Source organism: Lepus europaeus, chromosome 3, assembly GCF_033115175.1.
Source record: "Lepus europaeus isolate LE1 chromosome 3, mLepTim1.pri, whole genome shotgun sequence".
NCBI lineage: Eukaryota > Metazoa > Chordata > Mammalia > Lagomorpha > Leporidae > Lepus > Lepus europaeus.
In genome coordinates this window covers 97,023,530-97,051,408 of record NC_084829.1, presented here as the reverse complement: position 1 = coordinate 97,051,408, position 27,879 = coordinate 97,023,530, and the positions used below count along the sequence as shown (strand labels likewise).

Here is a 27,879-nt window from a genome sequence, read left to right as displayed (position 1 = left end):
GACATATATAAATGTCCTTGGGGGGGAATATCTGTTGAAAAAGCTACACAAAAGTAAAGAACACAGCAGATTAGTGGCTGAATGTCTGCTTTGACCGTAAAGTTCGAGGTGGTCCTGTAAGAACAGGCGTTATAGAGGATATCCAAGTTTGTTTACAATAGTACATTTTATAGTTTGATTGCATAGACAACGTGCTACATGTCGAACGTGAAAACCTCGCTACACTCTCACACACGTGGTAACATTTAATGCAGTCCTGACACTCGGCTGTAGACGGCGTCAGTGGGTCCCGGAACGTTTCTGTTGGGGGTTTTATGCTGGAGGGACCGGAAAAGAGGTGGCATACCTCATCAGGATGTCGGGAGGACACAAGCTGAGCGGCTCCGGCATTCGTTTTTTAGGCGTGCTTGGGTCTGGTTGCCGTGAAGCACCGGCTCACCGTCTTCGCTTAACTTGGGCGGGTGAGTGTGCGGCGTTCCCGCTCGGCGCGCCGCGGGACTGGTGGTTCTGCGCAGGCGCGGGAGGGGGAGCCGCCGCTGGACTCCACACGCCGTCGGCGGCAACCGTCCTAGCTCCCGGCTTTCGTTTCAGTGGAACACTGGGTCTGGGGTGCCATCCTCACCTTCGCGGACGCCGGGAAAAAGCTGAGGATTAGCGGTACTGGCCGGAAAGAAGGCAGCCCGGGGGCCGCCGCCATATGCCCAGCGGCCTTTGTCTCATTTCAGTTGAGCTGGCCAACCTTGTGTGTGCTGGGGTCTCAAGGTCGTGCTCCCCTCCTTTGCCGGGGGAGGAAGGGGAAGACAGGCTAACAGGTCTCTCCTGGTTATACATCGCGTTCTAACTGCCTTTTGTTCGCGCGTATCTTGACTGTTTTCAGAAAGAATTTAAGGGAGCTGTACTGTTCCGAAAGATCGCGCTCCCATCCGTCCCTTCCGTTGGCTCGTTTCCCACAGGCCGGCAGACTGGGGCCAGGAGCTCAGTACAGGTCTCGCGTGTGCGGCAGGAACCCAGACACTGGAGTCGTCGCCTGCTGCTTCTCAGCATCGAACCAGAGCCCCAGCATCAAACCGAGACACTCTGATATGGCATGTTGGCGTCCCATCCTGCCCCATAACCTCCTGGCTTTATAAATGCCTACCTGTATACTACTTTTTGATAGATAGGTACCTCCAACACTGTATTTGCAACTTAAGGAAATAACTAACTGCACTTGGTGCTTGTAGGTGACAGTCTGTTAACGTCCAGTATTAAGTAGAAACTTAAGTTCGTCCTTTACGTAAAACATATTGCTCAAATATGGTACGAAAAGGACGGTATGACAGAGGTGTTAGGCGCACTGAGAATTTAAAAATGAATAATATCTCAAAGTTCTGATCAGTAAGTGTTAGGACAGAGCCAAGATTAGGATGTAATGAGCAAAAAATAACAATCTAACAGCCACATATAGAGTTGGCACTTGTGAAAAAAGTGCAGTCAATACAAAATATTTAAAACTATTTGCGGGGCCAGCGCTGTGGCTCAGTGGGTTAATGTTCTGGCCTGAAGCGCCGGCATTCCATATGGACGCCGGTTCTAGTCCCGGCTGCTCCTCTTCCGATCCAGCTCTCTGCTGTGGCCTGGGGCAGCAGTAGAAGATGGCCCAAGTCCTTGGGCCCCTGCACCCACGTGGTAGACCTGGAAGAAGCTACTGGCTCCTGGCCTCGAATCAGGGCAGCTCTGGCCGTTGGGGCCATCTGGAGAGTGAACCATTGGATGGAAGATATCTCTCTCTCTGCCTCTCCTCTCTGTGTAACTCTGACTTTTGAATAAATAAATAAATCTTAAAAAAAAAAGTATTTGCATCCACATGGCAAAATGATTAGGTTATAGTGTTAAGAAGCAAGTTACAGATCAGTGTGTATTATGAACTTGCAAGTATAGATGTAGCTAGAGATACAGAGAGAATAGAGATAGACTGAAATTTTAGCAGTGATTGCCTGTGGTAGAGCAGGTGATTTTCTATCATCCCTCATGTAGTTTTATTTTTGTCTGAACTGTTTTTCGTTCAACCGCTATTTAGAAAAGGTACAATATAAGCTCTTTCCAAGTTTTGTAGGGTGAATGTAGAATGAGCATCTTAGCCATTCAGGGAAACTTCTTGCCTGAGATTTATTTAGAGAACTGTTTTGAAGGAGTTGGCTAATTTTAGAAGCAGTTGAAAAGGCCAGAGGACAAGTTTGAGAATCTGTGAGAAAGTTTTTGAGAAAATGCAAAGTGTTCCCTAAAAAGTAAATTGTATAGATGGAGGTCAAGAGGTGAGGGCAAGGAGTTGCAAGGTATGAAGTAAGAACCTTTCTAGGCCATTACCTTATGAAAAGCTAGGTACACCACCTAGGGTTGACCTCACACTGAGGACAGTGCAAATTACTGAAGAAGAAACAGAATCAGACTTAGGTTTGAGAAATAACACTCAGCAGCTGGGTAGAAAGTGGGATGGAGGCAGGGGAATCTAGGCTCCAGGGGAGTAATGCAGTGATCGAAGGTGATAAAGTATTTGCAAGAAGAAAAAGATCTATTGCCTGTCTTGTTCACTGTCAGCGTGGTACCTAATGATAAGTGACTTCTAGATGAATTAAATGGGAAAACATTCCCATTCCTTTAGAACCTCAGATACCAAGATGATCACAGATTCAAGGTAGGGAGGAAATCAGTAGCATTAGTACAAACTCAGTTTCTTTTAATTGTGGTAAGGTGACTTAAAGCTTTGAGAATTCTGGCAATATTGATCACTGAAAGATTCATTTTCTAAAATAGGGGAGGCATGAGGGAGATGAGGGGCTGTCACTGAGAAGAGGGCACGTCCTCTCAGTCTCAGAGGCTCAGTTTCATCATCATAATTATATATCCTTAATTGTATATCACAATTTATGTAATTCTTTAATAATATCTAAATTTAGCTACCTAAAGTTATAAGGAAGGTGACACTTGAACTCAATCTTTTTTTTTTTTTTTTTTTTTTTAAGAGTTAGACAGTGAGAGAGAGAGACAGAAAGGTCTTCCTTCCGTTGGTTCACCCCCTAAATGGCAGCTACGGCCGGCGCTGCGCTGATCCAAAGCCAGGAGCCAGGTGCTTCCTCCTGATCTCCTATGCGGGTGCAGGGCCCAAGCACTTGGGCCATCCTCCACTGCCTTCCCGGGCCACAACAGAGAGCTGGACTGGAAGAGGAGCAACCGGGACTAGAACTCAGGGTGCCAGCGCCGCAGGCGGAGGATTAGCCAAGTGTGCCCACGGCACCAGCCCTTTATCTTCCTTTTCAATATTCTATTTCTTTTGCCTTTCCATATACATTTTTTTAAAATGTTATCTTTTTTTTTTTTTAATTTATTTGAAAGGCAGAGAGTTACAGAGAGCCAGAGAATTACAGAGAGGCAGAAGCACAGAGAGAGAGGTCTTCCATCTGCTAGTTCCTTGCCAAATGGCCACGATGGCGGGAGATGGGCCGACCCAAAGCCAGTAGCCTGGAGCTTCCTCCGGGTCTCTCTTGAGGGTGCAGGGGCCCAAGAACTTGGATAATCCTGTATTGCTTTCCCAGCCCATACCAGAGAGCTGGATTAGAAGTGCAGCAGCCAGGACTTAAACCGGTGCCCATAGGGGATGCTGGAACTTCAGGTGGCAGCTTTACTCGGTACACCACAGCACTGGCCCTCCATATATGATTTAGAACCAACTTATCTGTATTTATGAAAAATTGACTGTTAGGATTTTAATAGGAATCATGATGAATGTACAGAGCAATTTGTGGAGAATTGATGTACTTATTATGTTGAATCATCCAAGAAAGAACATGATATGTCTTGCTTTTTTTTTTTCTTTTTGCAGTCTCCTGAAATAAATACAATGTGATATATTTACAAATGAAAAGAAATTAACAATAGTATTTCAGAAGTTGAAAAGGCTAACAGTTATAGTACTGAACACTCAGCTCTTTATTTTCTTCAGATTTGGAATTTCTTATGATTTTAATTATATGAAAATTAGGAGTCAATTTTACAACCTAAAATATTTACTTATTAAAATATACAAAAAAAAAGATAAACAAATGAGTGCATATATGGAACTCATGTCAGTCCAGATTCCTGCAGAGGGAATTCCCAGCATGACCTCATTCATATGTGAGGTCACAGGGGAATCTTTATTTATACACACACTTTCATCTACTGGTCCAGCTTATTAGTCCTCTGTTTCTTTCTTTCTTTTTTTTTTTTTTTTAGAAAGCTTTTATTTAATTAACACAAATTTCATAGGTACATGAATATACTTTAGGAATACAGTGGTTATTCCCCTGATACTTGCCCTCCCACCTCCACTCCCCCCACCTCCTACTCCCTCTCCTATCCCCCTTCTTCATTAAGATTTGTTTTTAATTATATACAGAAGACCAATTATATACTAAGTAAAGATTTCAACAATTTGTACCCTCACACACAAAGTATAAAGTACTTTTTGAGAACAAGTTTTACAGTTAATTTTCATAGTACAACTCATTAAGGACAGAGGTCCTATATGGCGAGTAAGTGCACAGTGACTCCTGTTGTTGATTTAACAACACTCTTATTTATGATGTCAGTGATCACCTGAGGCTCTTGACATAAAAGTTGCCAAGGCTATGGGAGCCTTTTGAGTACACAAAATCTGACATTATTTAGACAGGGCTATAAGCAAACTGGAAGTTTTCTCCTCCCTTCAGAGAAAAGTACATCCTTCTTTGATGGCCCCTTCTTTCCACTGGGCTCTCACAAGAGATCCTTCATGTAGAACATTTTTTGCCACAGTGTCTTGGTTTTCCATGCCGGAAATTCTCTCGTGGGCTTATCAGCAAGATCAAGAAGACTTAAGGGCTGATTCTCAGATCAGAGTGCTGTTTAGAGCATTTGTCATTCTATGAGTCTGCTGTGTGGTCTGCTTCCCATGATGGGTCATTCTCTCCTTTTTAATTCTATCTATTATTATTAGCAGACAATTGGTCTTATTTATGTGATCCCTTTAACACTTATTCCTATGTTTATGATCAGTTATGCACCTAAAATGATCACTTTAGTAAGATGGCATTGGTACCTGCCAACTTAATGGGACTTGGAGTCCCATGGCAAGTTTTTAGTTTTACCCTTAGGGGTAAGTCTGAGGGAACATGTGCTGAACTGTACATCTCCTCCCTCTCTTATTCCCACTCTTTTTTTTTTTTTTTTTTTGGCTGTGGCAGTTTTTATCTTTGTACTGTGACTCTGTAGATAAGTGGAATGTCTGTTTTCAGTGAATCTCTAGAGGCTTGTAGTAGGCCTGGCCAGAAAGCTCTGTTTGGATCTCCAGGGTTAAGGGTGTGCCTAAGATGACATACCCAGGTTTGGCATGGGAAATCTCTCTCTTTTTTTTAAATCAGAATGGAGGTATATTCTGCTCAGTTGAGCTCTCAGTGGAGAGCAGAGCTTGAGCTTTAACCCCAGTGGGCAAAATATTTGTCAGCTCTATCCCAGGAACCACACAAAGGATCTATGCAGTCCTTAGTATAAGTTCAGATTCCCCAGCAGTGTCTCTCACCAGGTAACAGGAACCCTTAAGCTTGTGGAGTCTCCAACTGAGACTGCTCAAAGTCCCAGCCACACCGTGAGTCCTCCCACACACCCTCAGTTTTTTTTTTTTCTTTTTTTCCACATTCCCAGTTCAGAAGCTTCACACAGTCACAAGCTCCTAGCCCCTGTTATTTCTCCCCACCAGAGTCAAGAGTCTCCCCTCCGCTGGTTGCTGTGGGCAGACAGGAGCTGGTGCAGCTGTTATGTATGTCCAAAATGGAGCCTGCTCTATCGACTTGTCACAGTACCCCTTTGTAAAGTGATCTGAGAGAGAGAAATGTGTCTGTACTGCCCCCCCCCCCACCTTTATTCTCTAGTTTGGCTGGTACACTTTTCCCAACCAGGGCTCCAAGCCTGGTTCTTTCTAGGCTCTTCCTGTCACTTTTAAGCCAGTGGCTTGGGCTACTGCTGTCTGGTCTCACCTTACTTTCCAATGCTGGTGTGTAGGCTTGAGGCTGTTGGAGTTCTGAGCCATGGGTGCCCTTGCCCTCCATGTAGGTCCACCATGTCCCTCTAATTTGCATAGTTGCCTATGCTGTTTTTCCCCTAACTCTTCCCTGAGACTACACTATCTCCACATTTTTTGAACTGTCTTCTCCTGGGCTAGAGCAGTAAGCTCCCACTCTACTCCGCCATCTTGGAACTCCCCTGCAGTACTTCCTCATCTTGGTTTTGTGTTAGAGTAATGCTGGTTTCGTAAAATGGGTTATGTATTCCTCAATCTTCTGTTTTATGGAAGGAAGACTAGATAGAATTGGTTGTTATTTATTCCTTAAGTGTTTAGTAGAATTCCTCAGTGAAGCAAGAAAAATTTTAACTCTGAATTTGATTATTTAGTAATTCTGGGACAGTTTAAGCTATCTACCTCATCTTGCATGGGTCTTAGTTGTTTATTTTCATGGAATGAGTCCATTTTGTCTTAATTGTAGAATTTTGTGTGTAGAGTTGATTATAGTATTCGTTTATTATTTTTTCCATATATGTCAGGTTTATAGTGATATCTCCTCTTTAATTCCTGATATTGGTAATTTATATCTTTTCTTTTTTTTTTTTAATTTTTTGACAGGCAGAGTGGACAGTGAGAGAGAAACAGAGAGAACGGTCTTCCTTTTTGCTGTTGGTTCACCCTCCAATGGCTGCCGCGGCCAGCGCATTGCACTGATCTGAAGCCAGGAGCCAGGTGCTTCTTCTGGTCTCCCATGTGGGTACAGGGCCCAAGCACTTGGGCCATCCTCCACTGCACTCCCGGGCCATAGCAGAGAGCTGGCCTGGAAGAGGGGCATCCGGGACAGAATCTGGCGCCCCGACCGGGACTAGAACCCGGTGTGCCGGTGCCGCTAGGCAGAGGATTAGCCTATTGAGCCGTGGTGCCGGCCTATCTTTTCTTTCACTTATGAATTTATTAATCTTTGTAATTACTCATCTTTTGGTTTGATGTTTTTTGTTTTTGTTTTATTTTCAGCACTATTTCTACTTTTATCTTTATAATTTCCTTCTTGTTTTGAGTTATTGTGCTTTCCTTTTTTTAGTTTTTTGAGGAAGAAATTTAGATTGTTCATTTGAGGCTATTCTTCTTTTATAATAAATAGGTAGTGTTATAAATTTCCCTCTAAGGACTGCTGCTGTACTGCTGTAAACTATGCTCTAGATATTATATATTGTATGTTTATTTTCTTTTAGTTCAGTTTTTTTTTTTAATTTCCTGAGACTTTGTCTTTCATTCATGGATTATTTAGAAGTGTGTCATTTAGGGGCTGGTGCTGTGGTGCAGCAGATTAAGTTGCCTCCTGCAGCACCAGCATTCCACATGGGCACTGGATGGAGTCCTGGCTGCTCCATTTCTAATCCAGCTCCCTGCTTATGTACCTGGGAAAGCAGTGGATGATGACCCAAGTCCCTGGGCCCCTGCCATCCACATGGGAGACCCGGAAGAAGCTTCTGGCTCCTGGCTTCCACCTGTCCCAGCCCTGGTCATTGCAGCCATCTGTGGAGTGAACAAGTGGAGGGAAGATCTCTCTCTCTCTCTCTCTCTGTAACTCTGCCTTTCAAATAAATAAGTCAATCTTAAAAAAAAGTGTCTTCTAATTTCCAGGTGTTTTACTGTTTGTATATTATCTTCATTATTTATTTCTCTTTCCATTACTGTTAAAAATATATTGGTGGTGGGGAGATCAGTGAGCAATGTGACACAGCTGGTTAAACCTCTGTTTGCAATGCCCACATCCCATATCAGAATGTTGGCTCAATTCATGGCTGCTCTGCTTCCAATCCAGCTTCCTGCTAATGCATCCTTAGAGGCAATGGATGATTCCTCAAGTGCTTGGGCCCCTGCCACCCATATAGGAGACCTGGATGGAGTTCCTGGCTTCTGGCTTCAGCCTGGCTGAGCCCTGGCCATTGTGGGCATTTGGAAAGTAAACCAGTAGATGGAGGCGCTCACTTGCTCGCTCGCTCTCTCTCTCTCTGTCTCCATCTGACTTTACCTGAAAATAAATAAAAACTGAAAAATAAAAACAGATACAGGCTTTGGGGATAGGTGTTTGGTCTAGTGGTTAAGATGCCAGTTAAGTGTCCCATGTTGGAGTGTTTGGATTCCGTTTCCAGCTCTGGTTCCCAATAATAGCTTCCTGCCAGAGCAAACTCTGGGAAGCAGCAGATGATGGCTCAAGTAGTTGGGTCCTGCTATCACCATGGAAGCTGCAGATTGAGTTCCCAGCTTCCATGTGACCCCAGTTCTTGGCCACTGGGAGCATATCGATGTAAACCAGTAGGCAGGAACTCTGTTGTTTGTTTCTCTCCATTTCTGCCACTCAAATAGATTTTAAAAGTATATTGTATCAGCCGACGCCACAGCTCACTTGGCTAATCCTCCGCCTGCGGCACTGGCACCCTGGATTTGAAGTAGCACCTTGACAGTAGGGACTCCATTTTGGAGAACCTGAGACTCCATTCTGGGAAGGTGCCCCCCCACACCGTGAGACTCTGGTCTGAAACTATGATCTAAAACAGCTGGACAATAGCAGTCCACTACATCACACTTGGCAGAGCACAGAAACCCCCAGCATGATCGCTCAAGCTTAGAAGTGGATAGGCTACACCTGGGTTAATGATAAAAATGTAATTTGTCTATGTCCTACATATGATTAAAACCAATACCTGGATTAATGTCAAGATTATAATTGGAATTGTTAAGATTGTAACTGGTATTGTCAAGATTATAATTGATACTAGTTTCGCATAGGTTTTAGGTCAGCTTGACCCCAGTAACCATGTATTCCCCTCCCGATTTTGTGGTTTTTGCCTTTATAAACCCTGTTGCTTTGGGCTTCAGGGTCGAGAGTTCTTTAGGGCATGAGCCCACTCTCCACCTCCGGCAATAAAGGACCATCAAATTTTATCAATATGTGGAGCTCCTTTGTTTGCACTCGCTCAGGTACAACAGATTCTAGTCCCGATTGGGGCGCTGGATTCTGTCCCAGTTGCTCCTCTTCCAGTCCAGCTCTCTGCTGTGACCCAGGAAGGCAGTGGAGGATGGCCCAAGTGCTTGAGCCCTGCACCCACATCAGAGACCAGGAAGAAGTACCTGGCTCCTGGCTTTGGATTGGCGCAGCACGCTGGCCATAGCGGCCATTTGGGGGATGAGCCAACGGAAAAGACCTTTCTCTCTCTCTCTCACTGTCTAACTCTGCCTGTCCAAAAAAAAAAAAAAAAGTATATTGTATCATTTAACTTTTTAAAAATGTTTTTATTAATTTATTTGTTAGAGAAATATCTCCTACTTTATGATTCACTCCCAAAATCTCCAGTTGGATCTGGAACCAGGATCCACAACTGGTTCTAAGAGCCACAACTCAAACCAGATTTCTTCCACAACTGGCAGTGACCCAAGTTCTGCTTCTCAGAGTCTGGACCAGTAAGAAGCTTGAGTTGGGAAAAGAGCCAGGCATGAATCCAGGCACTCTGATATGGGATATGGGCGTCTCAAGTGGTGTCTTAACCACTAGGCCAGATACTCACCCTGATCTCACTTTTATTAAAATTGTGAAGATTTGTTTTTGACTATTATTTTTAAATTATTTATTTAAGAAGCAGAGAAACAGAGATGGTGGGACAGATAGATGGAGGGAAAACTCTCATCCATTGGTTCACTCCCCAAATGCTCACAATGGCTCCTAACTGGGGCTGAAGCCAGGAGCCAGGAATGCAATGCAGGTCTTCCATGTAGGTGTCACCATAGGAATGCAATCACTTGAACTATCACCATTACTCCCCAGGATCTGCCTTAGCAGAAAGCTGGCGTCAGATAGAGCAAAGCTGGGCCGGCGCTGCGGCTCAATAGGCTAATCCTCTGCCTAGTGGCACCGGCACACCGGGTTCTAGTCCTGGTCGGGGCGCTGTATTCTGTCCCAGTTGCTCCTCTTCCAGTCCAGCTCTCTGCTGTGGCCCGGGAGTGCAGTGGAGGATGGCCCAGGTCCTGGGGCCCTGCACCCGCATGGGAGACCAGGAGAAGCACCTGGCTCCTGGCTTCAGATCAGCGTGGAGCGCCGGCCGCAGCATGCCAGCCGCAGCGGCCATTGGAGGGTAAACCAATGGTAAAGGAAGACCTTTCTCTGTGTTTCTCTCTCACTGTCCACTCTGCCTGTCAAAAAAAAAAAAAAAAAACAAACAAAAACAACCAAAGCTGGGATTTGGGCATCTTAATCCTAGGCCAAACATCCACTCCTAAATATTTGTTTAATGATAAAGGATGTGGTCCATGAATATGACTGTTTTGTGACTGCTTCTAAGAGTGTATAATCTGTTGTTCTGTGGGTGTAGTGTCTTATAAATTTCAATTTAATTTTCTTTTCTTTTTTTTGACAGGCAGAGTGGATAGAGAGACAGAGAGAAAGGTCTTCCTTTTTGCCGTTGGTTCACCCTCCAATGGCTGCTGCGGCCGGCACATCTCGCTGATCCGAAGCCAGGAGCCAGGTGCTTCTCCTGGTCTCCCATGCAGGTGCAGGGCCCAGGAACTTGGGCCATCCTCCACTGCCTTCCTGGGCCATAGCAGAGAGCTGGCCTGGAAGAGGGGCAACCGGGATAGAATCCGGCGCCCCAACCGGACTAGAACCGGGTGTGCCGGCACCGCAAGGTGGAGGATTAGCCTGTTAAGCCACGGCGCCGGCCCAATTTAATTTTCTTGATTAGTGGTGGTGTTCAGTTATTCTGCATCTTTGCTGATTTTCTGACTTGTGGTGCTCTTCAAGTACTGAGAGGGGTATTGATGTACACAGCTATACTTGTGTATTAATTTCTCCTTTCAGTTCTGTCAGTTTTTGCTTCATGTGTTTTGAAACTACAATGTTTGGTACATATACACTTAGGATTGCTATATCGTCTTGGTGCATTGTCCCTTCTGCTTTGCTACAGTGTTTCTCTTTGTTCTTGGTACTTCTCTTTGCTATAACATTTGCTTTGTCTAAATGTTTATCGAGCAACCGAATTTTCTGTGGTAGAGTGGTTCATAAAGCAGATCTCTATGTAAGTTTGAACAGAAACAGGGTGAATGTTTATGTTAGGGTGTTAGACATATGAGGGATTTTTTAAAAAGCTTTATTTCTTTATTTGAAAGGCAGTGTTACAAAGAGGCGGGGGAGGGGAGGGTCTTCTATCCATTGGTTCACTCTCCAGATGGCTGCAACCACCAGAGCTGTGCTAATCTGGAGCCAGGAGCTTCTTCCGGGTCTCCCACACAGGTGCAGGGGCCCAAGGACTTGGGCCATCTTCCTGCTTTCCCAGGCTATTTCAGAGAGCTGGATTGGAAGTGGAGCAGCCAGCATTTGAAACGGCACCCATATGGGATGCCGGCAGCAGCCAGTGGCTTTACCTGCTACACTACAGTGCCAGCCCCAAAGTGTGTGTGTGTTGGGGGGGGGGGGGGATTAAAAGTTCATGGAGAACACATATTATGAAAAAACTATCACAATTTAAAAATATTTTGCACCTTGAAAATGAATCTTGATGTGAATGGAAGGGGAGAGGTAGCGGGAGGAGGGGGTTGTGGGTGGGAGGGAAGTTATGGTGGGGAAAAAGCCATTGTAATCCATAAGCTGTACTTTGGAAATTTATATTCATTAAATAAGAGTTAAAAAAGTATTTTGCACCAAAGTAATCTTAATTTCATTTTCTGTAAAATTTTTGAATTATCCTCTTATATACACATTGTTTTCTTCTGTAAAGGGTGTTGAGCATATGTAAAAATCCATTTCATGTTACTAAGAGAATTCAAACTAGTTTTGGCAAATAATCTCAGAATTAATTTCAACCTAGTTTTAAAAGGTAACAGTTTGCATTTGAATATCATATTTTGTAATTTTGTGCATCATAATGTGGATATAAAGCCTAATGTAATCTTTTATGTATGCATTACTTATTTTTGCTAATTATAATTTCAGAAATATCTTGTTAGAGTTAATGGCAGAATGCAAGACCTTTATATTTTAGACAAAATCCAAAATTAAGAAAAAAAATTCCGGTTTATCAGTTGTGGTATAACATAAGATTACCATATAAATAAAATTTCTTAAATTGCATGCATATCAGAGGTTCTTACTCTGCAGAACTTTTCTCTAGATATTTAATTTTTTTTTCAATTTATTCAGTGAATCAGCCCGATTGGACCCTGCAAATTAAACCATGGATATTCAATAAATACAGAACCATATGGTCCAGATCCTATGGGGTGACCTTTTCTTGTTTAAATAGAATGAAAAGGTGAGTTTATCACCGAGGCAAATATTTACATAATTAAGTCTAATAGTTCTTTAGTATTGATTATATTTAATAAACTTGGAGAGTAATAGCTCATGTGGGTTGATTAAAGTCATTTTTATTAATTTAAATATCTTTAATTCATTTTCTAACAACTTTAAAATTTGGAAAATTTCAAGCCCTCAGAAAAGTTGATAAATTAATATGAGGAGTTTCAAAAAGTTCGTGGTAAATGTGTATTAAGAAAAAACAATGAATGGATTTCAAAATCTTTGGCACCAAAAGAAGTTTATCTTTTAATGCTATTTTCTACAAACTTTTTGAAGGATCCTCATACAGATTCAGAGTTAGCTTTTGTTTTTAATATAAGACTCTATTATTGGAGCAGTATTTTCACCTCTTTATAATATCCTTATTATAGCTCACAGATAATGCAGTTTTTAAATCATAAATGATTTGGGTGCAACATAATTATAAGGCAGATAACTGTACATTCTGGGTGGTAAGACTGAGTCAAAATAATGCCTTTCTGTGTTTGTATTTTATAAACCAGTCTTTGACATTGTGAAACATATTGTATAGCATTGAGATTTGAGTGTCATTTTTTTTCTTAAGTGCCTGCTATTGTAAATGAGCTCCCTTGAGAATGGGTTTATGTGTGCAGCCACCTGCTGTTATCTGTTATATATTAGCTGTAAATTGGTGAAACTTTGCAGTAAACATAGAAAAGGAGGGTAATATTTCTAAGTTAATATTAAGCAAGAATGGCACTTGATTCTTAAAAGAATAAAAACGTAATAAATAGAGAATGTAGTCTCTATATGCATATGAAACTAAAAAAGCATAGAATTTGAAAGACAATACCATTCTTAACAACCTTACACTACTCATTTATCTAAATTACATTTAGAGGATTTTCCTGAACTGTGCTTACTGTGCTATGACTTAGAATTCAGTGTAGGATCTGTCTAACCTCTGTTAGCTTCTGTTTAATCCCATTTGCTTTTTAAAAATTAGGCAAATTAAATACCTTTCTGCGCCTTTTCCTTCATATTATTTATTTGACAAATGTTTCTTGAGCACTATATTGCAGGAGCTGTGCTAGTCACTAGTCAGGAATAAAATGGTAAGCATTGCTTTCATAGTACTTATGGTCCATATGGAGACAGATATAGACCAAATAATCACACAGCTTTATGACAATGTGGAGTTAAAATAGGTGGAAAATGGCCCAGTTTGGAGGATCAGGGAAGACTTTTTAGATAACATTCCATTTAAGAGCTGAAAGATGTGAAGAAATTAATTAGGGAGAGGATGGAGGATGGGAAAGGCTATCCCAGGCACAAGGTGCAACACATTCAAAGTACCTAAGGAAAGAGCAAGGATTGCCAATTCAAAGAACTGACAGAAGGCCCCTGTGGGTGCAGTGAGGAGAATGAGGACAATAGTGTGATGGGAGTTTGCAGAAGGAACTAGGGAATAAATAATTCACAGCTTTATAAGCCACAGTAAGGATTTTGACCTTTTTCCTAATGGCACTGGGAAGATAATATCAGATTTATGTTATAGAATAATCACTCTTGTAGCATCGTTGAGAACAGGTTGGAAGGGGATGAGATAGGAAGCAGCTAAACTAACTGGTAAGTGAGGGCAATAATTCAGGCAAGAGATGATGGATGGAAAATTGGACTAGGATGATAGCAGTGGAATGGAGTAAAATGGAGTGGAAATGGCTTAAGCACTTAACGTGAGTCTCCTTTTTCTTATTTGTAAAATGGGGGTAAATAATAGCCCCTACTATAGAGTTGTTGGAAGGATTAAATGAGCTAACATGCAGAGTTTTCAGACAGCGCTTAGCATTTAGTAGATGCTCAGTAATTGAAGCATATTATTAGTATGACCCAAAAGGATAAGCTTTACAAAGTTCTATTTTAAGCAGTAACTTACTTCTTTTTTTTTATTTTTAAAGATTTCTTTATTTGGGGCTGGTATTGTGGCATAGTGGTTAAGCTGCCATCTGAGACACTGGCCTGTTCAAGTTCCTGCTGCTCCATTTCCTATCCAGCTCCTGCTAATGTATCTAGGAAGGCAGCAGACGATGGCCCAAGTGCTTGGGTCCCTGCCACCCATGTGGGAGACCTGGTTAGGATTTATTGAACTTGAGAGGCAGAGGTTACAGAGAGAAGGAGAGACAGAGAGATCTTCCATGTGCTGGTTAATTACCCAAATGGTCAGGCCAAAGCGGGGAGCTTGGAACTCCATCCTGGTCTCCCATATGGACAGCAGAGGCTAGATCAGAAGCACAGCAGCCAGGGCCGGTGCTGTAGCATAGTGGGTAAAGCCTCCGCCTACAGTGCCAGCATCCCATAAGGGTACGGGTTCAAGTCCCAGCTGCTCCACTTCTGACCCAGCTCTCTGTTATGGCCTGGGAAAGCAGTAGAAAATGGCTCAAGTCCTTGGGCCCCTGCACCTGCTTGGGAAGACCTGGAGGAAGCTCCTTGCTCCTGGCTTCGGATTGGTGCAGCTCTGGCCCATATGGCCAACTGGGGAGTGAACCAGTGGATGGACGACCTCTTTCTCTCTCTGTCTGTCCTCTCTCTGTGTAACTCCGACTTCCATATAAATAAATAAATCTTAAAAAAAAAAAAAAAAAAGAAGAAGCATAACAGCCGAGACTAGAACTAGCACTCTGACATAGGATGATGGCATTGCAAGTGGTAGGAAAGTTAACCCACTGTATTACAATGCTGTCTCTGCAGTAACTTCTAAAGCAACTTATTTGGTTTCTCTATTTAAAAAAAAAGTACATGTCTTATAAGAAAACTTGGTTTTGAAGCATCAAAACTGAACATTAGAATCTAATAAATTATAAATATCATTCTAAATAAAATGTGCCATGTTACATTTTGTTTTTTAATGTCAGTATTTTCCTGGCTTTTTGTTTTCACCTGTTAGGCCCCCTTGGATGAGACTGTACAGTACTTCACAAACTACTATTGATAGCAGTGAGGTAAAAACCTTCCAGGCCCTGGCTCACAAGTGGTGGGATGAGCAAGGAGTGTATGCACCTCTTCACTCTATGAACGACCTGAGAGTACCATTTATTAGGTAACACACCAGAAACTCTTAAGTCTTTTAAAATGTATCTGTTCAAGAATTTATCTGGTTTTGCATTCATTTTTCTCTTAGTTTATACCTAGCTTCAAAATGCTACATCTTAAGTTTGCTCTGAAAATTAGGGAGATTCTTTTCAGTGTCTTCCAAGCCATTAATTTTAAAAATTTTTTAATTAAAATTTTAAATTTCTATAAATGGAACAAATTTCATGTATCTCATACATATAGTTTTAAGAACATAATGACACTTCACCCCATCTTCCCTCCCTACCTTACTCGCACGCTTCCTCCTACTTAATTTTCATGATAATATACTTTTTTTTCCCTTTGAGAATAAGTTTTATCATTAATTTAACAAGCACCTAAAGAAACAAGCAATGGTGTTGGGTCCTTAGGCATATCTAAAAACTTATGAGACATAAGAATATCCTCCACTTACTACACTAAAATGAAATAAATCTGAGAACAAGTTTTACAGTTAACTCTCATAATACAACTCTTTGAGAACAGAGGTCCTGCATGGGAAGTTAGCGCACAGTGACTCCTGTTGTTAATTTAACAACTAACACTCTTATGTGTGACGTCAGTGCTCACCCAAGTTCTGATACAGGAAATACTGCTGAGACTGTGTGATTTAAAATATTTTTTGAGGACTTTCCTTGTACAGAGGTATGGCTAAGCTCTGAAAGCTGCTAAGATGAATGAAGCATAATCCATGTGCTTCATGAACTTATAATGCACTGTGAGAAATAAAGACAGGCAAGGTTTATCAGGGCTTGTATAGACAAAGTTGTTCCTTTGATCTGCTCTCCATTTATTTATTCAGCAAACATTTTGGAGCAGCTGATATGGCAAGGCACTGTAACAGACACAGACTGCAGACTGTCAGTTTCAGACTTGGCTTTTAAGGAACTTCCTCATTAGTTTTGGCTGGTTCATTCAGAATCAGTGTAGGAAAAAGGAAAATATTAATATCTTTTTATTACCTCTGAATCAGTGTATAGTGGAAACACTAAGGCACAGAAAAGTAGGAATATTGTTCTCTAAGGCTAGATCCCTGATTCTCAAAGTATAGGCCCTGGACCAGCAACATCAGTAGCACCTGGGAACTCATTAAAACTGCAAATTTTCAGATCCCATCCTGGACCTACTGCTCTGTATTTTAGCGAAACTTCCAGGTGATTCTACTGAATACTAAGTCTATTTTATTCAAATACTGTTACTTTTTTATGTAGACATTGCATAATACAGATCACCCAATGAAGTACAAGCTATTATTAGAAGTTTAGCTTTTATTTTTAGCATAATTGGAGGCTATGAAAGGAAAGTGATAGTATCAGAATTGATCTAAGGGAGTCATTTTGGCTGCTGTTTGAAAATGTATTGAATTTTATTAGAAATAGATCTTTTCTGTGTAACATTCCAAAGTGATCTACTTAACCATTATCATGTTTTTTGAATTAAATTTATTTTAATATAAATACAGTTAAAATTCATATATAGTCCAATTTATGAGTTTATAATATCTTTTGATACAAGGGTACTTAAAAATGGAACTAAAAGGTAAGTTCATTTCTTGTAAAAATATTTGAAATTTGTGCATACAAGAGATCTTAAAAAAATTCATGGAAACTGTGTGTGATGAAAAAATATGCCTGGATTCCAAATTTTTGCATCAAAATAAGTGATTTTTAATTCCATTTTCCATGAATTTTTTGAGGTCCCCTCCTATACAGGCATAATTACTTTTGTCTTTATGTGTTTTTATGTATGTTTGTTATGCTAAAGAACTATTATCTGGGCTTGCTGTGGCACAGCAGGTTAAAGCCCCAGCTTGCAGCACTGGCATCCCATATGGGTGCTGGTTCTAGTCCTGGATGCTCCTCTTCTGATCCACCCCTCTGCTATGGCCTGGGAAAGCAATAGAAGATGGTCCAAGTCCTTGGGTCCCTGCACCTGCATGGGAGACCTGGAAGAAGCTCCTGGCTCCTGGCTTCGGATCAGCTCAGCTCTGGCCCTTGTGGTCATTTGGGGAGTGAATCAGCAGAGTGGAAGACCACTCTCTCTCTCTGGCTCTACCTCTCTCTTTCAAATAAATAAAATCAATCTTTTTTAAAAATCAATTATTATTTTCTTAGAGTTAAGTTTATGTTGGTATGGATGTCTGTTTACATGCCACTGATTTGGAAGATTAAAAGAGATTTCATTTAGAGGGAAATATAGGCAAATTATGAAAATATAAGTCTCCCATCTGCTACTTGTAACCCTGTAAAACAACCTATTTGTTGCTGCCTTGAGATTGGGCTAACAAATGTTGATGTTATAACCAATAGATGCCTCCGGTGTTGTAATCTCAAGCAAATAAAATTAGGTTAATCTAAACTAGATTATTTTGAAAAATTTTCTAAGTTATTACTAAAGCAGTGATTTTTTTTAAAAAAAGGATTTATTATAATTATTTGAAAGGTAGAGTTAGAGAAAGGGAGAGACACAGAGAAATCTATCTGCTGGGTCACTCCCTTAAGTCCTGATTCCTACTAGATTATTTCAGAGCTTTAAAGCTTCTGCTTTAGATTATTGAAAATGTTTTCTAAATTAAATATAAGTAAGTTAATGCTGAAAATAAAAGACCTGTTTACGTAAAAATAACAATAACCCAACTAAAATTGAGTTAATATTTTCTTTCTTTTTCTAGAGTTATTTATTTATTTGAAAGTCACAGTTAGAGAAGGAGAGGCAGAGAGAGAGAGAGAGAGGTCTTCCATTGCTGGTTCACTCCCAATTGGCCGCAATGGCCAGACCTGCACCGATCTGAAGACAAGAGATTCTTCCGGGTCTCCCATGCAGGTACAGGGGCCCAAGGACTTGGGCCATCTTCTACTGCTTTCCCAGGCCATAGCAGAGAGCTGGATTGGAAGTAGAGCAGCCTAGACTAGAACTGGCGCCCATACGTGATGCCGGCACTGCAGGTGCCAGCTTTACCTGCTACACCACAATGCCGGCCCCAATATTTTCTTGAAACTTGTATGCTTTTAAAACTTTTCATTGATAAAATTAATCATTTGTTTTTGTATATTTTAAATATTTTAAAGAGATAATCTTTTGAAAGCAGTTGATGATCACCAGCCTGGAAAACCTTTGTCTGGGATGAAGATTCTTGATGTTGGCTGTGGTGGTGGATTATTAGCTGAAGTAAGTGAATTACAGCTTTTCTGCTGTTTTTAACCAAGATAAAAATATTGATGGGGCTGGTGTTGTGGTCTCTGCCTGCGATGCCAGCATCCTACATGTATGCTGGTTCAAGATTGGCTGCTCTACTTAACAATCCAGCTCCCTGCTAATGCACCTGGGAGAGCAGTGGATGGCACAAATCCTTGGGCACCTGCACCCACCTGGGAGACCTGGAAGAAGCTCCAGGTTCCTGGCTTTGGTCTTGCCCAGCCCCAGCCATTATGGCCATTTGGTAAGTGAACCCTCAGATGGAAAATTTCTGTCTCTCTGTCTCTCCTCTCTCTCTGTAACTCTGTGATTCAAACAAATAAATCTTTAAAAAAAATTGCAGTTGTGCCTCATTTGTTTTTCTAAAAAATAATATTCATTTAAAATAATCTTTATTTTAATATTTTATTATTATGAAAGCTTTTTCTTTTTAAAACCATCTAGAAATTTCAGAAAATTATACTGAAGAATTTTTTTTAAAAAAGATTTACTTATTATTTGAGAGGCAGGGTTATAGACAAAGAGGGGGCAAGAGAAAGGTCTTCCATCCACAGGTTCACTGCCCATATGGCCGCAATGGTGGAGCTGGGCTGATCTGCAACCAGGAGCCAGGAGCTTCTTCCATGTCTCGCACATATGGGATGCTGGCACCACAGGCTGAGGCTTAATCTACTACGCCATAGCGCCATACCTGAAGAATTTTTTAAATAAAAAATGAGGCATGCATCATTCAAATAGCTTTGAAAATTATGTGATCTATTTGAAGAAATTACTAAATTTCTGTTGTTTTATGTGCAATGTAAGGCTAACTAGGTGTTTTGCCTATTCTTCCCTTCTTCAGTGCTTTGGAATACTTGGAAGAGTAGTCATTTTTTCTACAAGGCGTTTTGCTCTAGCTTATAGGAAATGTATGTCTTACAGCTCTATCTTGAGTTCTTCTGTTGATACAGAAATGCTTTGTTTCAATGCTGCATCATAATTAGATCTTCAAAAAGTATTTTAAGGCAGAGTATGGGATACAAATGGTAGTTAAGGTTTAGTGGGATGTAGTACTGTCAAGGTCTATAACCCAGCCATGTGCACAGTCACACTCACAGAGGCCTCCCATGGACTGCCAAGTTTGCACATGCACAGAAAACATGTTTTGTACCTGGCAGTGGCCCGGTTTCTTTTCATATCAGTTATAACATTTTTGCAATCAAGAATATGTGGGGCCGCACCACAGTGCTGGCCCCCATAAACTTTTTGAAGTAGCCTCATATTATTACAGAGGTTAGTCTAAAATTAATGTGATTTATACTTTCAGCTTGTTGACTAACTTCATTTTATAAAATAGTATGCAAGTTTTGATTAAAATTAAGCTTGTGTTTAAAAACCTGGACATGTCAGGGGCCGGCACTGTGGTGTAGCAGGTAGAGCCGCTGCCTGCTGTGCCGGCATCCCATATGGGCACCTGGCTGCTCCACTTCTGATCCAGCTCTCTGCTAATGGTCTGGGAAAGCAGTGGAAGATGGCCCAGGTCCTTGGACCCCTTCTCCCATGTGGGAGACCCGGAGGAGGCTCCTGGCTTAGGATCAGTGTAGCTCTGGCCGTTGTGGCCATCCGGGGAGAGAACCAGTGGATGAAAGACCTCTCTCTCTCTCTCTCTCTCTGCCTCTCCTCTTCTCTCCTCTCTGTAATTCTACCTTTCAAGTAAATAAATAAATCTTAAAAAAAAAAAAAAACTTGGACATGTCATGAGAAGTGACTGAATACAAAAGCTGAAAGAATGAAGAATTATTTCTATTTATTCTCAAGAGTACTAAGAAAAATTATTCTTTAGAAAATGAGAATATTTCAGAAATATAAATAATCGCTGTTTTTATAATGGCCTGTTAAATTTATTGCATTTTAAATAAAGTAATATTGTGCTACATGTGTATAAGTGTATCTAGAGAATCTAGAAAAAATTCACTATTTTTAAGTAGTTGTAAATGTTTTTTGTTGTTTTTTTGACTCTTACTTTTAACCTTTTTATTATGAAAAAATTTCACATGTATTCTAACTAGAGAGAATGGTATATGAACTTCTATGAACCCATAAATGAGCTCCAGTAATTATCACGTCATGGTTAACATTGCTTCATTTTTGATAAGCTTTTTATTGCTAACACATGTTCTGCTTTCTTCCTGAGGGTAACAGTCTTTTATTCCATTAGCCTCTAGGACGACTTGGGGCTTCAGTTATTGGAATTGATCCTGTGGATGAGAACATTAAAACAGCCCAGCACCATAAATCATTTGATCCAGTCCTGGATAAGAGGCTAGAGTACAGAGCGTGTTCCCTGGAGGAGATTGTGGAAGAGACTATAGGAACATTTGATGCAGTTATAGCCTCTGAAGTTGTGGAGCATGTGATTGATTTAGAAACGTTTATACAGTGCTGCTGTCAAGTATTAAAGGTAAGACTGACAGAATTTACTTGTTAGCTTTTTAAGTGTGTGTTTGTATCCATAGCAATAAGATGTTGCACAATATCTTAGCAGTCCAGCAGGCAAGGTATAGGAGAGAAAGAACTAAAAAGCTAGGATTAGAGGACAGCGTATCTGTTGGAGACGATTTCTGTTTCTCAGTTTGTCCTCAATCCTAGTACCCTATTAATATCTTGATGTCCAGGGATCTTGAAAAACGATGGTCCTGAACACTGGAAAACAAACATTTTTAGTAGTATTTTTCCAGTTGTATCTTTTGGGTTAAATGCTTAATAGATATTGAATGACAATTATCAAGAAATTGATTTAGATGAATACTTTTAAAAAATTGAAAACAGTCATTAGCATAAATTCACCAAAATAGCATTAGTTATATAACTCTGTATGTGATGTATGTATACCAATTTTCAGCTTGTGTAAGAGCACTTACCACATATGTTCTTACCTACAACCAGGTGAGGAAGGAAAGAGAGGTTGCCATCACCTTTGACCTATGTGGATTTGGGATTTGTGAGAGGTTCCACTGGGGCGTAGAGCTAGAATTTTTTTTTTATTCCAAGTCTGGGTTTTCGCCTCGCTTATTATGTTTATATAATTTGCTTCTGATTTAGTCCTTTGAATTCTTTCAATCAACATCCTTAAAGAATTATTATTAGTATGTTCACAGTGTTGTTTATGTGGCTAGGAGGAAATACTCTTAAGGTCAAAGCTAAAAGAATGAAATGATTAGCCCATATCAAAATAGAGCTTTAAAAAAATAACACTTTATTTTTAAGTAATTTTGGATGTGTAGAAGATTTGCCAAGATAGTGCCATTGTTCCTTCTCCTGGGTTCCCCTTGCATTAATATCTCATATCAGAACCCTGGGAAATAAGAGATGAGTTGAGTGAGGCCCCAAGGGCACAAGATTGAAGGAAACACTTTCAGGTGCCGACTTGCACTTGCTTGCTCCAAAAAAGGTTTCCTATTTCAGTTCTGGGCCCGAGGAGCCTCATGTTTTCCAGTGCAGTCCTGCCCCTGGACATAACCCATGAACAGTACTCAAAACTAAGACATGAATGTTTGCATTATACTTCTTAACTGCACCTCAGAACTTATAAAATTCCATCAATTCTTCTGCTAACGCTGGTTTTTTGGATACAGGACCCAGTCCTGGCTCCTGCATTTCATTCAGTAACCGTATCTTGTTAGTTGTCATGCCAGTGCCTCAGGCAGAGGCTTAGCCTACTGTGCCACAGCACCAACTTCTAGTAGCATGTGTTATGGACTACATTTAACAGAGAATTTCCCAAGAGAAAAAACATACTAATTTGATAAATTATATTTTATTATTTTTCAAAGATTATTTATTTGAAAGTCAGAGTTACACAGAGAGAGGAGAGGCAAAGAGAAAAAGAGAGAGGTCTTCCATCCGATGGTTCACTCCCCAATTGGCCACAATGGCTGGAGCTGTGCTGATCTGAAGCCAGGAGCCAGGAGCTTCTTCCAGGTCTCCCACGCGGGTGCAGGGGCCCAAGGACTTGGGCCGTCTTCTGCTTTCCCAGGCCATAGCGGAGAGCCAGATTGAAAGTTGAGAAGCTGGGACTAGAACCAGTGCCCATATGGGATGCCAGTGCTTCAGGCCAGGGCGTTAACCCGCTGTGCCACAGTACCAGCCCTTGATAAATTATATTTTATTCATATATGCATCTTAACTGCACTTCAGTTATTTGGAAGGGGGACCCATGTTGTGGTGTGGAAGGTTAAGCCACCACCTGAAGTGCCAACATCCCATATGGGTGCCGATTTGAGTCCAGTTCTGATCCAGCTCCCTGCAGGTATGCCTAGGAAAGCAGCAGAAGATGGCCTGAATCAATGGGCCCCTGCATGCAGTTGGGAGACCTAGATGGAGTTCCAGGCTCCTGGCTTCAGCTTGGCACAGTCCCAGCCATTGTGGCCATCTGGGGGGTGAACAAGCAGCTGGAAGATCTCTGTTTCTCTGTGTCTCTCCCTCTGTGTAACTCTGCCTTTCAAATAAATAAATAAATATTTTTAAAAATTGTTTGAAAGGAAATAGAGGGAGGGGGGACAAGTCTTTACCTAACTGATGCTCCTAACCTTTAAAGTTTTACTTCTTTACATCTTTACTTTTAGCCTGGTGGTTCTTTATTCATTACTACAATCAACAAAACACAACTGTCCTATGCCTTAGGAATTGTTTTCTCAGAGCAAATTGCAGGTATTGTACCAAAAGGTACTCATACATGGGAGAAGTTTGTATCACCTGAAAAGCTAGAGAGCATTCTGGAATCAAGTAAGTATTAAGAATTTTTCCAGTTTTCAAGGTCTAACAGAACTTTTAATGCACCTGTGATTATTAATCTCATAACCTAGCACTTAACTAAATAAGCCACTGTTTTTTGGGTGTTTGTCTCATCTCCTCATCTATGTCATAAGCTTCTTGAAGTTAAGAATAAGGAGTATATACCATATCCTTCTAACTGTGTGCACCTAATTCAGGGCAGGTAGAAGTGTCTATTACTTACACATTGTTGGCTTATCCCATTGAGTCCTGCTCTTGTCAGCTTATTGCACATATTTTTCTTGATTCCTCTGCACTCACATATATTTTGAATTTCTATGACGTTTTTAATGTGTTTTTTATTATTTATAGCACACTGTATGTTATGGTTATTTTGGTGTTTTTCCTGGCCTACAAGTTCCTTTAAAGAAAGGCTATATCTCCTTTTCATACTTCCTACATTGTACCTGGCTTGGCTTTACATTACACATAGTGAGCACTTAATTGTTGGGTTGAATTCCTGTTAGTAGTGATACGTATTTGGCATTTGGTATTCCTGCTGAGTACTTAGACTCATGTTTTTCTTAGGCTTTTTGTTCATGTAACAGTATATTAATAAACATGACTTTATTTGGAATATTACATAGCAACATAGTAAGTTCTATAGATTCTATAACTGTTGCATACACAGTAGAAAAAATATTTGAAATATTTTAAAGATGGGAGCAATCTTATTGGAAGGCATTTTCTGATAACAGTTAGTATTTATTGAGTACTTAATGAATTCCATGCACTCTGCTACTTTCCATGCGTATCTAATTCCAACAGTTCTAGGATATATGGTGTGTATGTGTGAGAAAGCTGAGATTCAAACAGGGTAAGTGACTGGCCCAGAGACACCATCTAATGGGGACTAGACCTGGGATTTGAACTTAGGCAGTCTGCTTTAGAGTTTGTGTTCTACCCTGCAGTAAACAATGATCTCTGGTTACACAGTATTTGTGTCCATTACGTTAGGAAACCTTTTTAATATGGAGACTTGCGGGAGTCTCTTGGCACTTGGAAAGTAAATGTTCATCACCTCTGCTCTTTCTGATATTTTTTTTCAGATGGTCTATCACTTCAAACTGTGGCAGGAATGCTCTATAATCCCTTCTCAGGTTACTGGCATTGGAGTGAAAACACCAGTCTTAATTATGCAGCTCATGCTGTGAAATCCATGGTACAGGAACACCCAGGGTCTGCTGAGTTTGTTTTAAAGGAGGATACTGAAGAGCTCCAAGCTAACACTTCCCCAAGCCCTGGTGTGCCTGAAGAGCTGAAGAAATGAATAGTCTCCGAGGACTGGAGTGATGGGACTTGAACGTCTGAAGTTTACAAATACAAAAAGTCTATAGCTTATCCTTGGAGAGAGAATCATGAAGAAGGTGAATAAAGAGGGCTACATTATTGGACAGAGGTTTTTGTTATTTCATCTAAAGGCTACTTTCAAGAGATTATTCTATGGATAAAAAGGTTTTGTCAAGGTATTACGTGATCTAAGAGTTTAAGTTCCTAAGCCCTTAATATGTAAATAGGGTATGCATATTTCTTCTTATATTATAGATTATATATCTTTTTCCTGCATGTATGCATATACTATACTGTAATTTGATTTAATTTAAATGAATCTATATCATCTAATGTTCCTCTTCATTTGGTTTTAATTAAAAGCAGTTATACTTCTGAGTGATTAAAACCATGTATAGTTTTGTATTATATTTGGGAAGATAATATATATTTTTTTTCTTTAAATTTTACTTAGTTGTAAAGCAAATGAGTTATTAAATATGTGCTGCATTTGGCTTCAAACATTAAAGTCAAGAAGTTCAGATTATGTTGGTTGTACTTCTGTATATGGTCCCTTAAATGTTTTATGGTCTTTTTTTTTAAGTAGAAAGGATTGGTTTTTAAAATTTTATTTTATTTAAAAATTCAGTTATAGGGGCTGGCTGCTTGCAATGCTGGCATCCTGTATTGGAGTGCTGACTTGAGTCCCAGCTGCTACACTTCCAATCCAACTCTCTGCTAATGTGCCTTGAAAAGCGATGGAAGATGGCCCAAGTACTTGAGTTCCTGTCACCAATGTGGGAGCCTGAGGTGGATTTCCAGGCTCCTGGCTTTGGCCTGGTCCAGCCCTTGCCTTTGCAGCCATTTAGGGAACGAACCAGTGGATAGATCTCTCTCTTTCTCTGTCTCTCCCTTTCCCTGTCACTCTGCCTTTTGAATAAGTAATTTTAAAAAAATTTTTGGTCATGAAAGAGTCTTTAAAATTTTTTTTATTTATTTAATTTATTTGAGAGAGAGCTCCCATCCACTGGTTCACTCCCTAAATGTTCACAACAGCTATGACTGGGCCAGGCTGAAGCCAGGAGCCAAGACTTCAACCCATGTCTCCCATGTGAGTGGCCGGGACTCAATTACCTGAGCTATCACCTAATGCTTCCTAGGGTGTGTGTTAGTAGGAAGTTGGAATCAGGAGTGGAGCCAGAACTCAAACCAAAGCACTCTGATAAGAGATACGGGCATCCCAAGTTGCATTTTTTTTTTTTTTTTTTGACAGAGTGGACAGTGAGAGAGAGAGACAGAGAGAAAGGTCTTCCTTTTTTGCCGTTGATTCACCCTCCAACGGCCGCCACGGCCAGTGTGCTGCGGCGAGTGCACTGCGCTGATCCGAAGGCAGGAGCCAGGTGCTGGTCTCCCTTGGGGTGCAGGGCCCAAATACTTGGGCCATCCTCCACTGCCTTCCCAGGCCAGAGCAGAGAGCTGGCCTGGAAGAGGGGCAACCGGGATAGAATCCGGCGCCCCAACCGGGACTAGAACCCGGTGTGCCGGCGCCGCAGGCAGAGGATTAGCCTATTGAGCCACGGCGCTAGCCCCAAGTTGCATCTTAACCCCATAGCCAAATGCCCACTCCTGTGAGTTTTCTTTTTGAGCTAATATTTCTATAATTAAAAAGTCTGACTTGAAATACTGTATATTGAAATATTATTTATATGAAGAACAGAGACAGAACTCCTATCCACTGGTTCACTCAGCAAATTCCTGTAGTAGCTGGGACTGGGCCAGGGCCAAAGCCAGGATCTAGGAACACTATCCAGATCTCCCACATGGGTAGTGGGAAACCAATTATTTGAGCCATCACCATTGCCTCTTAGCATCTGTGTTGGCAAGAAGTTAGAATCAAGAACTGGAGCCAGAAATGAAACCTAAGCACTCCAATGTGGGACATACTTGTCTTAACTGCTAGGCTGTCTGCTCCTGAAATATGTCTTTATGCCTCTTGGAGTAGGTGAGACTAGAGCTTTTTCTGGAAGTCCAGATGTTATATAATGTGTGCAGAAGAGGCGTTGACAGAATGAGACAGCATGGATTTTGAGTATGTGGCCCATGTAGAAGGTCAGCTTTTGCTTTTTAGCCTTTTGACATTTCAGCTCGTTCATGTTTTCTATATTCCTTTGTCAATGTCTGTTGAATTGGGCTCCTCAGGAAAGTAGTTCCCAATCATGTTAGCTTATCATTTGTTCGTAGTGGCATCTTAGCTGAGGAAACTGAAATTCAAAGAATTAGAAGCAAAATTTTAGCTTCAGTAGCTAGTGGCTAATTAGGGGGCTAAACATTAGGAGTTCCCAATAGTCTTCATTAAAAAGTTTAATTCTTAGTCTGAGTTCTAGTAGTTTTCTTACCAAAACAAACTCTCCTCATTACATCTATTGAAAAAAAAAAAGTGTTGATATTAATATTAATCTAAGAAATGAATTGGGATTGATTAAAAGGCAGTTGCCAAAACAAAATGCATTTATTTTAAAAAGAGATCTCTAACTTTCACAGGTATTAAATATATACATTGTTAAGTGCTGGAAATCTGGAATGATTCAGTAATAGCTGATGCAAAAGTAAAAGTAATTCAAAGGATTCCTACATACCTTTCACTCAACTTCTTAGATGCTAACATCTTTAGCCACATTAAAATTATAAAAACCAGGAAATTAATTTTGATATAGTACTTAATCTACAAACCATTGTGTTATCTCACCACTGGAGTTTTTTTTCTTTTTAAATAAGATTCCACATTATATTTACATTGTCATTTTTTAATCATTTATTTATTTATTTGAAATGCAGAGATAGAGTGACATTGAGAGATATCTTCCATCCATTGGTTCACTCTCCAAATGGCAGCAATCACCTGGGCTGGGGCAGGCCAAAATCAGGAGCCAGGAGCTTCATCTAGGTCTCCCATGTGAGGAGCAGGGGCCCAGGAACTTGGATCATCTTCTGCTGCTTTCTCAGACACATCAGCAGGGAGCTGGATCAGAAGTAGAGCAGCCAGGATAGGAACTGTCACCCATTTGGGATGCCAGCACTTCAGGCCGTGGCTTAACCTGCTGCACCA

General features: G+C 40.8%; 1 protein-coding gene across 3 annotated transcripts; it reads left to right on the top strand.

The window, feature by feature from the left end:
• Nucleotides 1–334: 334 nt before the first annotated feature.
• On the top strand, nucleotides 335–25,304 carry COQ3 (coenzyme Q3, methyltransferase). 3 transcript variants are annotated; one of them, XM_062186532.1, is made up of 8 exons: nucleotides 445–461; nucleotides 6,678–6,808; nucleotides 12,249–12,360; nucleotides 15,313–15,465; nucleotides 18,566–18,665; nucleotides 20,890–21,132; nucleotides 23,297–23,456; nucleotides 24,554–25,304. In XM_062186532.1, exons 3-8 carry the CDS (start codon nucleotides 12,353–12,355, stop codon nucleotides 24,772–24,774), a joined length of 885 nt encoding a protein of 294 aa, XP_062042516.1. In that variant the 5' UTR covers nucleotides 445–461; nucleotides 6,678–6,808; nucleotides 12,249–12,352; the 3' UTR covers nucleotides 24,775–25,304. The 3 variants fall into 3 exon arrangements, with proteins under 3 accessions (XP_062042514.1, XP_062042516.1, XP_062042515.1); XM_062186530.1 differs by lacking the exon at nucleotides 6,678–6,808 and having other exon boundaries at nucleotides 335–461; XM_062186531.1 differs by lacking the exons at nucleotides 445–461; nucleotides 6,678–6,808 and adding an exon at nucleotides 1,076–1,163.
• The last annotated feature ends 2,575 nt before the right edge of the window (nucleotides 25,305–27,879 follow it).

What these genes read in the sequence shown, in the direction of transcription:
- COQ3 (XM_062186530.1), top strand. Translation starts at nt 356, where the DNA reads ATGTCGGGAGGACACAAGCTGAGCGGCTCCGGCATTCGTTTTTTAGGC. An exon ending in TCTTCGCTTAACTTGGGCGG is followed by an intron (nt 462 to 12,248) that starts GTGAGTGTGCGG and finishes CAATTTATTCAG; the next exon opens with TGAATCAGCCCGATTGGACC. An exon ending in GTGGTGGATTATTAGCTGAA is followed by an intron (nt 18,666 to 20,889) that starts GTAAGTGAATTA and finishes TTATTCCATTAG; the next exon opens with CCTCTAGGACGACTTGGGGC.